The sequence below is a fragment of the Leptinotarsa decemlineata genome, unplaced genomic scaffold (assembly GCF_025532065.1).
Source record: "Leptinotarsa decemlineata unplaced genomic scaffold, Ldec_3_MD MMD2_tig00003335_RagTag_RagTag, whole genome shotgun sequence".
NCBI lineage: Eukaryota > Metazoa > Arthropoda > Insecta > Coleoptera > Chrysomelidae > Leptinotarsa > Leptinotarsa decemlineata.
Genome location: NW_027412587.1, coordinates 6,187,121 through 6,200,666, shown reverse-complemented (window position 1 = coordinate 6,200,666; position 13,546 = coordinate 6,187,121). Strand labels below are relative to the sequence as shown.

The 13,546-nt window shown below is 34.9% G+C and overlaps 1 protein-coding gene across 2 annotated transcripts in view; it reads left to right on the top strand.

Annotated features, from left to right (window-relative positions):
* LOC111511562 (synaptic vesicle glycoprotein 2B) overlaps nt 1–13,546 on the top strand; it is a 39,693-nt gene that overhangs the window by 17,522 nt on the left and 8,625 nt on the right. For both annotated transcript variants that reach the window (XM_074178026.1, XM_023167589.2), the window contains exons 3-5: nt 7,658–8,182; nt 9,987–10,164; nt 11,711–11,921. In XM_074178026.1, coding sequence (XP_074034127.1) covers nt 7,658–8,182; nt 9,987–10,164; nt 11,711–11,921 — 914 coding nt within the window. The remainder of the gene's footprint in view (nt 1–7,657; nt 8,183–9,986; nt 10,165–11,710; nt 11,922–13,546) is intronic.

The following is a 13,546-nucleotide window of genomic DNA, read 5'->3' as shown; positions in this document are numbered from 1 at the left end:
ATCTGCTTTAAATAGCCCCATACAAAAGTCCAAAAGTGTCAAATCTGGTGAGCGGGCCGGCTATTCTGTAGGACCTCGACGGCCAATCCAACGACCTGGAAAAGTGGAATCCAAATAGTTTCTTACTTGTCTGGAGTAATGTGGTGGTGCTCCATCTTGTTGGAATATAATATCCATATCGAATTCATTAGGATTCGCTTCGATGATTTCAGTGATGAGAGGGTCAACAGTAGTTTCCAGCATATTCAAATACAGTTCCCCTGTTAAATTTTGATCAATAAATAGAGGTCCAACAATATGGTTTCCTCATATTTCTGCCCAAACTTTAATTTTTTCTGGATATTGGGATTGTGTTTCCCGGAAAACGTGAGGGTTGGTATCACTCCAAGAACGGCAATTTTGTCTGTGAACATTGCCGTTTAAAAAAATGTGCATTCGTTACTTAAACAAATATTCCGGAGATAGGTAGGATGCCTTGCAATGGTTTCCGTCATGATTTCGCAGAATTCTGTTCTTCGATCAGGGTCATCTTCAGTTAATTGGTGTACCACTTCAATTTTGTATGGATACCTATTCCTCTTCAAAAGTCCCCACACAGTAAAAGGAGACACCTCACAAACATTTGCGAAGGAATAAGTAGACTGTTCAGGATTTACTACCATCTCACCAATTATTTGCACTTCCTGTTTTTCCGGAATGAACAGGTGACTTGAGGGCTTTTTATTATGTAGGTACACTACCGGTAGTTGTGAATTCGGAAACACGTTCCCTCAAATATTTTCTCAGATAGGACGATTCGGAAAACCTAATCGGGCTGTTGGAATTGCCATATGGCAGATAAAAAGGAATATTTCTAGAAATATCGATATTAATGTGTTTGTCTTCAGGAAATTATTGAATGTTTTGTCATTTTGTAGTAGGTGAAGCTATTGACTCCATATTCTAGGGTTGTGAAGTATTCGTCAGGAGCTTCAAAATGAAGTATCACAAGACCCACTTTTCCATTTCATTTTTCACTTCAAAATAAAGTATTCATACATTCATTTCATCATCCCAAATTTCAATTTTTTTTAGTTGACCCGTTCAAAAAATAAAAGGGGGGACATTAAAGAAATGCACCGTATGTCTATAAACACTGTCTCTCGACGTGGATCTTACACTTTTGATCACCCACTACAATCGCCTGCTATAGCACATAGATTATTTTCTGTGTGACAATCCGAAAATGATTGTTTGAAAACAAAGCAGCGAGATTTGGCAAAACTGAGGATGAATAAATTTTTGCAGCAGACAAAGTAGCAATGGTTAGGGAATCGAAAACCCTTTTCATACAACAATGTTTCCATTTAAAAATGGAAAACGTTAACTTTTCTATGGTTTATGAGTGAAAATTTCTTCTCCTCAAGTGTTCGTTGAGTTTTTTATCTGATAATTGAGGGTCTTTAATGACCCACTCTGTATAACTCGGACACAACTCTTAAAGAATGAAATAATTTTGTTCCATTTCATAATTGATTAATAAATGGAAATGAGTAAAATTGAACATTCTATCGGAATTGAATAAAAACTGATTTCAGTGATCCAGTTGAATAAATAGCCAAATTTTTTGGTAGCTGATTGCACAATTGAAGAAGTTTCAATGTTACACTTGGCCTGAGATAACTGATAACCTTCCAATTTTAAAAAGTTATTTGATCTATAATCTTCCACTATCTGAGAAATGAACAAAAAAGAATAATAGAGAATATGCTTAAGTGTCATGAAGGACAAACTGATAAGTTCATACCTAAATAAAAATTACTTTGGAGAGTCAGTAACTTGAATTTATGAATTTTGCCTATAAATAACCTTAATGATTATGAAATCTTAAATCCATTACCTTCGTGATAGCTAAAATTTATAAATATTACAAGTTACTAAGTGGACTTTTATATTACGCAGTCATTTTTCGGCCATTTTTACACTCCAGCCAAATCTCTACTGATTGTTTTGTTCATTTTTAGATTTTGGATGGTTAGAGACCCAATAAACAGAAATATTAGCTCCTTCACAAAAAATAATGTATTTGAAAGAATATGATACTACTTCCTTTCTTAACGAAACATAATGTAATCAACAAATGTCAAAATGGATTTTGCCTCGATAGATCGACGGAAAGTGCGGATACAACTGTCTTGGAAAATATTTATGAGGGTATGAACTCGAATACATAAGACTTGGAAGTTGGAGTTCCACAAGGTTCAGTCCTGGGACCATTACTGTTTTTGTTATAGATAAATGCTTTGCCACAACATATCGGCACTACATCGATAGCTATTTTTGTAGATGACACTTCTATTTCTGTTAAGCCAACAGTCCTTTGAAACTCCAGGACAATCTGAATGTAATGAGTCAAAATTTCTCATAGTGGTGTCAAAGTAGGTAAAAGACTTATGGTCAATGCAGAAAAAAATAGTATCGGTACAGTTTTTTCAAAGAAAATATGTGGAATATCCTAGACACATTCTTATAAATAACATCAGAATCCACAAAGTTTCTAGGAGTTCACATCTCGACTACGCATTGAACTGGCCTTAATACAACTGAAAAAAAATACAGAGTGAAGAACACCTCTTAGATGTTTACTATGCTCTTGTGAATTCTGTTCTATCTTACCTAGGTAAAACTGACTAATAAACTTTGAACTAATTTGAAAAAACTTTCTTTAGAAGCTCATACCAAGCTCGAGATAATAGACTATAACAACTTGGTTTTATTGCAAAGATGAAAAATGTTATGAATAAAATAATAAAATAAATTATATTATATAAGCGTTTCAGCACCAAAGAATTGTAAATCAAAATTACCCTGTAAATAAAGCATTGAGACCCCAAGCTATTTTAGCAGTATATTTTCAATTTTGAAACTGCCCGATTTGTCAATTTAATTCAAGTCTTCGGCCTCAAGGGCTTATTGTATTTTTCTCTTTGCATGACACATCTTCAAACATTTGTGGTACCTGCAATAGTTTCCTGTATTGGATGTGTGTCATATTTTTTCACAAGGACAAAACGCAAGCACCACAGGAAAAACCTTGAGGTGCTCTAAGAGCGGTGCCTTTGTTAAAGTAGCGATTCACATTGGATTTGAATCGGTGGAGATTAAATACATTTAGAAAAACGTCATCAGGAAGTTTATTCCAAATAAACGAAGTTCCCCAAATGGGGGATATCTTAAACAATGAAGTTCGAGGTATACTGAGTTGAACCTCAAAACAGCGAGCAGCCACAGTCCATCGCGTATTTCTGATATGTACTGTTCTTGGTGCGATCAAATGTGCCAAGTCACTTGAACACTTCCCGTGAAAGTATATATAGAAGAGAGGCTTTAACATCTTGAGGGATCATCAATATGACTTTAGGAAACCAAAATCAAGAGGTGACCTTCTATCGTATGTCACCCATATTTGGAATAACGCAATCAAGAAATATGGAGAGTCAAGGACTGTTTTTTTGCCACCAATTAAGACGTTGTTCGGTAGGAGCCAAGTGCTTCCAACGCCGCTTGACTGTCCGAGAATATTTTTATCGACTTGTGTATGAGGTTGGATTCTTCCAATTTCTCCGCATACAATTCACTAGAGTGAATTTCCGCTTGAAATACAGTCGCATAGGTTCCTAGGCAGGTTGATATCTCTGTCACCTGCACCAGAACCTGAAGGTGTTTTTGATCCATCTGTGAACCAAAAACTGCTCCTTATATTTCCTTCTCCTGGAGGATCTAGTCCTCTCTACTCGGGAACAGTACCCCCTGAAAGGGGATTAGTATAGCGACACCAAATTTAGGCGGTCAATAAGACCCAAGAAAGATATTGCCGCGTACCAGTGATGTAGTTCTTGCTGGGGTAAACTAGCAATGTCTGTTGGGTAATCGCTTTTCATACTGTCTACCGCAACCGTAGATGGAACGTCAGACTTAAAATAGCCCCTAACACACTCAAATCCATCAAACTTTACAGTCTTCGATGAGCGTGTATATGGGACGGTAACCTGGTGGATTAACGTGGGTGGTTTGCTCCACTCACTCAATCGACCGCTGTGTGAACCGGTGGTTTGAACCGCAAGGCCGGGTCCAATCCGTGTTAGGAATCACACGTTAAAAGGTAAGACCCCTTTAGTCCAGTTTTGAAATTATAGTCCAAGTATATGACAGTGATACCTTTTCGGATTAGATTAATAACATAATGGAACGGTATTTATAATAATAATATTAAAAACAATAAGTTCCCAGTAGTCAATATACTTAAAGAATTTATTTTTTCAACAAATTCAATATTGTTCAATACTAGTAGTTGATAATATTGATACATTTTTTAAGAAATGAGGACTTTGTCGTGCTAGTCAATTGGGTAAGAACAAGATGAAATTGTTAGGAGATACTTGTTCTTGTTGAATAACTATGAATCCGTGATATATATACAGAATTTTTCAAGGTTGGTTGAGAATTTGTTTCCAGAATTTAGAAATAAAGATCAATGCCATCTCATGCAGTAGAAAATATACGGAAACAGGCCCTAAAACACTTTCCTGGCGTACCCCGATAACAATCTTTCAAAATGATTAAGGATCCATTAAATTTGCTTTCTTTAAGATAGATACTCAATCACCCACAGCAATACAATTACAATACCTTGCAATTCATTCTGTAATACAGGGTGTCCCTGGACGATCTCTTTTCCTCTAGGGAATGTATAGATGGGGTCAAAATATCACCAGTACTTCATATAACTTTTTTTCCTAAAAGTCTTCGTAACCAAGTTACGGGCCCTCGAAGTTACAAAATGAAAAATGTTTTTCTTTGATAACTTTTCAAGTGAATATTCAAAACCATCCAAATTTTGGTAATTGACTAAACAAATGAATTCCTTCGATGAGCTTTCATGCAGGAGTCAGTTGTTTTGCTACAAAGACAGGAACGGACTACCCCCGATGGTCCACACCCCAAAACTTTGAAATGACAGATATTTTTCAATATTTTTCAACAAATTAAGGTTACTTGGACAATTTTATGGATAAAAGTACTCGTGTGGAAAGTCGATCGGAGCAACGAGTCTTGATAAAAATGTAGTTTCACTCGACGACATCAAACCCGCTCGTCCACCATTATTTGAAATGAATAATTATCAAAGCAGAAATAATAATGATAACGTTAATTCAACAACATTTATCCTGAGATGTCATAACGAATTTTTATAATGCAAACACGTTTAACTAACGAAACTCAAGAGCCTCAAGAGCAAACAGAAATGAAAAATCCGCTACAGAAACTGCTCGATATGACCACCTTCTCTCTCTGTACATTTTCTTAGTCTGCGAAGACTAAGAAAATGTACAGAAATGAAATAGCATTCCAGGGTCGTTTCGTATGGCTTCACAATGTAATGTTATTCTATTCAACAATGCATCTCTTGTGTGAATAGGTGTAGCGTAAACAAGGCTTTTTAGATGTACCCACAGAAAGAAATCCAATGGATTTAAATCCGGAGACCGCGATGGCCATGAATATGGCCCACCTCTACCAATCCATCTATTGTGGAAAATATGGTTCAGATGGTCACGCACAATCAAACTAAAATGAGGAGGAGCGCCATCATGCATAAACCACATATCTCTTCGGGTTTGCAATGGAACATGTTCCAAAAGTCCATTCAAATCGTTCTGAATGAACTCCAAATAACGTTCTCCATTCAATCGGTCCTGTAGAACGAATGGTCCTATAAGAGAGTTTCCTATGATACCAGCCCAAACATTCACGTTGAATTTCCGTTGGTGTTTGGTTTGCAATATCCCATGGGGATTTTCTTCGGCCCATATATGGAGATTATGAGAGTTGATAACTCCATCTCTACTGAAACCTGCTTCATCAGTGAATAAAACTCGATTAATAAAAGTCATATCCTCTCTTTGCCTATCCATGAACCAATTGGCATATTCCAGTCGTGCTGGAAAATCTTGAGGTGTCATGGCATGTACCTTCTGGATGTGAAATGGGTGGAGCAGTTGTTCCCTAATTATTCTATGAATAGTGGTGGACTTGGATGTATGGAACTGTTCTGATAGATTTCTGATGCTCATTGAAGGATCATCAGCGACGGCTTCCAAAATATTTTCCTCCAATACAACGGTACGTACAGTCCTAGGAGCGCCCTCACCACCTCGTTTTGGCAAAACTGTACCTACAATAATATCGAAATAAAACAACGTGCTCAAATTAATTATCAATTATTACATACCTGTCTCCCTCAAGCTGCGATCGACACGCTCGAATGTTTCTCTTGACGGTACCGTTCGATTGGGAAAATGCTCGGATTACAGACGACGAGCTTCTGCAGCATTACAAAATGCTCGTCCATAAAATACATGCATATCTGCATATTCATTGAATGTAAACTGTTCGGCCATATCAAAAAAATTCAAAATATCCTATAGAATATTGACAATACAATGATAGTCATATGACAACGCACCACTCAACAAAACAAAATCGCATTCCAGTTTCTCATTTTTTATCAAAACTTTCTAAAAGGTTTTTTTGTCAACATCTGTGAAAGAAATGGAACATAATTATTCCCTGGATATTTTTCACCTGATCATGTGCAGCCGTTTTTGTAGTTCATTCGTTTGCTTTTTATTAGTATAGTAAATATTTTTTCCGGTGTGCGTTTTTTCAGCTAAATTTAGATTCGTGTTAAAGAATTTCTCCCATAAAATTATAATTATCAGTGAAACTCCTCAACAGTTTAGCTGTGAAGAAGAATTTGAAACATTCGAATGTTGAGTTTCATGAGATTCAGATAACTGATCAACACGAAACGTGATTATTCCACACGTATTATGTACATACAAAATATGGAATGAATTCGATATTTCATAGTAGAGTAGCTTGTTAGTTTAAAAACACCACGAATCTACAGAACTTGATATTTCTTTTGAAAAAATATCTGCTATCACAATTGTGACTTAAACTTCCATATAGGTACTGTACTTTTTGTTTACGACTTCATTTTAGCATTCTTTGCAGGAACGGACTACCCCCGATGGGGTAGTCCGTTCCTGACTTTGTAGCAAAACAACTGACTCCTGCATGAAAGCTCATCGACGGAATTCATTTGTTTAGTCAATTACCAAAATTTGGATGATTTTGAATATTCACTTGAAAAGTTATCAAAGAAAAACATTTTTCATTTTGTAACTTCGAGGGCCCGTAACTTGGTTACGAAGACTTTTAGGAAAAAAAGTTATATGAAGTACTGGTGATATTTTGACCCCATCTATACATTCCCGAGAGGAAAAGAGGAAGTCCAGGGACATCCTGTATATGGGGATCCATTATCTACAGGTTCTTTTTAGATCCAAAAACATAGCTACAAAATAATGCCCTTTCTTTCAATTTTCAAACTTGGGAAGCTGACTAACATGAATGGGTTTTGTCTGAAGTCCTTCTGATATTTCAGTAGGATATTATCATCTTGATATTCAATGATCTGATAATACATTATTAGTACTAACACTTTCTAATTTTTGCACAGACAATGATGATGCAGAGATGTAAAAACTTAGGAATTTCAGTAAAAGCTCTCACGTTCTTCAGATCTATATCCATCATTTTTATTTTGCAGAATCGGTGGATCGTCAGCAATCATCTACGCATACGTAGGCGAATTTCATGACAATAAATACCGAGCGAAAGTAGTATCATGGATATCCACCTTCATAGCGCTGGGCAACATGTATCTTCCAGGTCTGGCTTGGCTTATTCTTCCTGAGGAATGGTCCTACGAAATAAGCGGCCTGAACGTCAGCTTTCGGCCGTGGCGATTGCTTATGATCGTATACTCCTTACCGTGCCTCTTTTTCGCTGTGCTCGTCTTTTTTTTACCAGAAAGCCCGAAGTACTTGATCTCACAAGGAAAGCACCAAGAAGCCTTAGCTATTCTGAGGAAAATATTTTCTATCAATTCCGGAAAAAGTGAGGATGAATTTCCAGTGAGTTCAATAATCTGGGAGGAAACTTCTGAAGTGAACCATGAGAAAAACGAAGGTCTGCTGAGGTCCATGTGGGAACAAACGGCACCGCTGTTCAGGAAAGAATATCTGCTGAGGACCATGATGGTCAGTATGTTGCAGTTTATCATGTTTTTCACGTAAGTTGTATTTTATTTCGAAGCATAATTTTCCAAAAATACAGTGCACTGAAGTCAGGAAAAGAATGAAAAATATTACTTTTCTGCGTCCATTTCAAATGTTATTGATTTATTATCACATTCAATCATTTAAAATATTTACTGAATATGTGATATTCGTATATATTCACACATTATATATTAATGGAATTCAAATGATATGTACCACTTATAATACTACTTCAAACTGATAAAATGATGAAAAAGTTGAAAACTAGGCCACCAAAATTGGTTTCACAGTGACTATTTTCTTTAAATCGATGAAATATCATGAAATTGAAAGCTAGGCAACCAAAATAGTTTCACAGCAATAAAACCCCGTTTCTAGCAGCGATAAAACTGGCATACATAAAACTAACATCTAGCTGTCAATATTCTTGATTCAAATGTGACTCCAAGGGCTTATAGTTATGCATATGCATCATCCTCACAATTCCAATCACTGTCTTTGTTCTTATCAAATTGAACCAGTGAAATCAAATATTAAAACTTTCTATGCATACTTCTACAGAAATTCTCAGGTCCAATTTGATATTATTGTGACCCTAACTCTACTCAGACAGAAAATGTGAATGAAATAAAACTCACCAATTCAATGAAAAGATACAAGACTGAAATGATAAACGAATTACCACACCTCACTGATTGACATAACCTCACTAAAATGAAACAATCATTCAATTCAAACTCCACCTTGTCTAATAACAATTTCCATGATATTCAGAAATCTCAGTACCCTTTTCAAAATCTATTGGTATAATAAGGCATTTTTGGTTTGAATTGAAACATTATTTTAGATAGTAAGAATCGAAAAGAATACGCGACGTCGGGTGACTCAAGTACCAGTTCCGCAGTCTCATGTTAAGGTATAATGATAGATTTTGAAAGTGAAATTCTCTTGTTGAAAAATTCGAATTCAGTCATTTACGTACTCTGTTTATGTATACGAACATTTTCTTCAATAATTATAATTTCCAATAAATATTCTTGTTGAAATTTCCTGTTATTCAGGTGATAAAACTGATTCAATTCGAGAATTGAGAGTTTGCTCTTATATCGGTGCAGTCAGCTGTGGATACTTCAGGAAATAATCTCTTCCAATACCATTTGGCCTTAAAATTCTTCCAGATGAATGTCCATTTTTTTTCAAAGGCAAACTTACTATTTTTGAGCAATACCAATCGAGCAATGGTTGCTCTCATGGTACTGCTAAATAATAAAGTTTTCTTTAAAATAAATTGATGGATGTAGCCGTTACTACGTGGTAAGAGATCATAATGAAAAGAGAAATGACAATTTCTATGTTTTTTACCACTTTTATTTGTAACTAACGTTACTGCAGTTTCGTCCTATATGGACATTCTCAAACTTATACTATAAACTCAATATTTTTTGTATAAGTTTGAGAATGTCCATATAGGACGAAACTGCAGTAACGTTAGTTACAAATAAAAGTGGTAAGAAACATGGAAAAAACAAATTTTTCATTTCTCTTTTCATTTTTCTTTAAAACTTCGAGGTATTGAAATTTTTTTCAAAATATTAAGAGAACAGAAGTGATTTTTTTAATTAGAAGACCATGTCAACATTTCTGAAACATTTTTTGGCAAAGGAAACAAAACCTCAATCATTACCAAGTTAATAATTTGGAGGAGAGAGATATAAAATGTAATAATCGAATGGCTAGGAATCAATAGTTCGAAATCACTGTCGATATTTTTGGATAATTTTGAAAATATAGTATTATGTTATATTTTGTTTTCAGGACTGCAGCGGTAATCATGTGGTACCCAACAGTTCTGAATCTCATGTCTGAATACGGAGAAGTAGTTTCACAGAGCGAGGTAACCATGTGCAAATCAGTCATGTACGATCAAAACAATAAAAATGTGAATATAGCACTAAATCCACCAGAAAATGACACCGTGACAAAACTATTGGTTGTAAGTAAAAAAATTATTGCATACATGAGTTCCTCAATGTACCATTTCGGGGCCTCTAGGTTTGACCCTCAACGCTCACCACCTTCATAATTTGTTTGAAGGTGATAATATTTCATGGTGAATTTCATTAGTTCGAACTTCCATTGTCTGATATCATATAAAATGATTTGAACATCCTAAAAAAGAAGAATTAAAAATGAATTGCTGAAAATAACAATTATATTGAGCAAAAAACCTGAAAAAATGATAGTGAAATAAAATACAAGTAAAAATAGAACAATTGAACAAAAAATAAAAATGAAAAAGTTAAGAGATTCCAAGTCAAGTTATCCCACGACATTTCGATTGTTAGTATCCACAATTGTCTTCGGGTGATGACTGGACTGATTCTTCCGAGAGATGACTATTTATGGGTAATTCGAGTACTTTCACTTATCGCCGCTTTCCTTTTTCCGCTTTACTGGTTTAGTGGGAGATGACGGGAGTTGGCCATTTTTCGCTTGATGGTGGGTTTCCATATGTTGCGTATCTCTACGCTAGTTTGGCTAAATACGTTGTTAGACAACATGTATGCGGCTTCTTTGAATTTCCTCCTAAACCAATGTTCCTCTCTGTGTATGATCTCAGCACTCACAGGGTATCCGGTAAATGCAATTCTTGGAATCGCCGTCCACGTTTGGTGACCTGGTTTTCGTGAGGCTGCTACGGTTAGTGTTTCCGGATCTGAAGCAGGTTCTGATGTTGTACTTGGAACCAATTTTCCTAACCCATTCCGATTATCCTCTGAGCTAGGAAAGTGCAGGCACTGGTTGTGTCATCACCCGAAGACGATTGTGGATACTAACAATCGAAACGTCGTGAAGTAACTTGACTTGGAATATCTTAACTTTTTAATTTTAATTTTTTGTTCAATTGTTCTATTTTCACTTGTATTTTATTTCACTATTATTTCATTTCAGGTTTTTTGCTTAATATAATTATTTTCAGCTATTCATTTTCAATACTTCTCTTTTAGTTCTTTCAGGGATTTCAAATCATTTTATAATAAATCAGACAATGGAAGTATGAACTAATGAAATTCACCTTCATAATTGTTTAGATAAGCATGTTGGTGAAAATTGAAAGGGTTATATTTTTAGGAGTGATTCATTTTTAGGAAAGAAAATTTTTGGCTTTCATCTACACATCTATATATCTATATATATATATATATATATATATATATATATATATATATATATATATATATAGTTACTTATTTTGAAATTGATTGATTCCTTCCTTTCTTTGGAAGATTCCCACAATTTTTGTAACAAGATGGAGTAATGGAAAGCCTATAAACTTTTTTTCCCAAAAATGTTGGTGAACTGTTAAGTAAAGAGTATATATAAGTTAGCTTCATTTGATACTTCGAATCATAAATGCATCATTCGCAAGTCAATCGTAAGAACTAACTAAACAAATGTAAATGGCAGTACTTGGAATTTTAATGTAAGTGGCTGATTTTTTTTCCCACTGATTGTGTGTTTTGTTTTCTGTTTTCCAGTCTGATAGTTGTTCTGATACAGTAAACGAGAGCGTCTTCTTAGTTTCCTTGATAGTAGGAGGTTGTTACGCTGTATGTTACATCTTCAATGGTACTTTCATCAACATCATCGGAGCCAAAAGACTTCTCATAGGAATCATGATTGTTACGACGGTGTGTGGAATTTGCGCACAATTATTGCACGGCTATACTGTCATTCAAATAACATTAGGTAAGATACGAAACATTTACTTAGCAATCTCCAATACGATATACAATATAAAATACCCAAATTTTGTACTCTAACAACGACAAGGAGGCCCTGGACTCAAGTCGATTTTGCTTTCGCTGATCGTAAACACACTGAAATTATTTGTTACTCATTAAAATCCACCTTTCGAAAAGGGTTCAGATCATCCTGCGAGAAAGAATCCAGTGGTGTTAGATCTGACGATCTTGGGGGTCTTTCTATGAAACTCGTTTTACGGTGTTGGAGAATATATTGGTTTAAAACTACACGTTCAGGAGCTGCGTAGGGTGGAGAAACGCCATTTTTTGAAACACCGTTTTCTGGAATTTGGTCGTTGATTTCATTAACTTCAACAAAGTTGTGGTGGATGAGATCTTGAGTAATAAAATATGACCAACAATATCATTTCCGAAAATTCCAGGCTAATCATTTAACTTTCTGATTGATTCGGCCGTTACTTGATGAAGATCCATAGTAATTTCACAAACTACACTTAAACGATTTGATCTCCACTAACTTTATTGAAAATAATCATAACATGTTTCGCTAAAACATTAGCTTTTTCAAATGATTAATTTGAAAAATCATAATCATTTGAAAAAGCTAATGTTTTAGCGAAACATGTTATGATTATTTTCAATAAAGTTAGTGGAGATCAAATCGTTTAAGTGTAGTTTGTGAAAATAATCATTTAACTTTTCTGGATATTGGTGAATGGTGTTTTCACATAATTGCAGAAATTGAATCCGTTCACATCTCCATTACATCAAAAAAGCACGTAGAGTTTCAAAAAAAAAAGAACTGTTCAAAATTCTGGCATTTATCCCTTGTGAAGGACGGTCTAATTCATCTTTACCAATCTCTTGCACAGGATGTATCCTATAGATAAAGAACCAATGGTGTTTGAGATATTTTGAATATTTGGAATTGTTGTTTCTAATTGTCTTGAAGAAGGATTCAGTTGAACATATCCTAAAATTGTAACCCGTGCTGTTTTGTTAGTAACCCTGTTTTTCTGTTAGCAATTAATCCAGTCTCCGTAAATTTAAAGTGAGACTTTCACTAAAAAGTATTTAGAGCTACCAATATGAAACCGTCCCCCCCCCCCGTGGGAATTTATGACTTATACTTTTTTTTATTTGTATTACCTACCAGATTAATGATTCAATTGTTTGCTTTTTAAAATTACAGCACATTAAAGAAAATATAAAAACTTCTTTGTTGTTTATTTTGTGGAAATTCATGTTCATTGAAATCTGGTATATATCGACTAGAATGTGGTGAATGCCCCGCCATATATACAGGCCAAATTGGTAGAAATTTTGATACAAGGTACCACGAACATGGCATTTTGGATACAAAATCATTAATGTACGAACATCTTCAAAATTGGAAACATAAAATACATAAAGATAATTTAAAGATCCTTCACACATGCGAAAAAGGGAAAATGTTGAATCTGTTGGAATCTATGGAAATAAACAGGTCAGAGAAAAATACCAATTCTATTGTCCTCAACGAACAACTTGATCTAAATAATAGTCCTCTCCTGAACCTATAATCCAGTTACCAAAACCTACATTATATAAAAAGCTTTATTTTGTTAT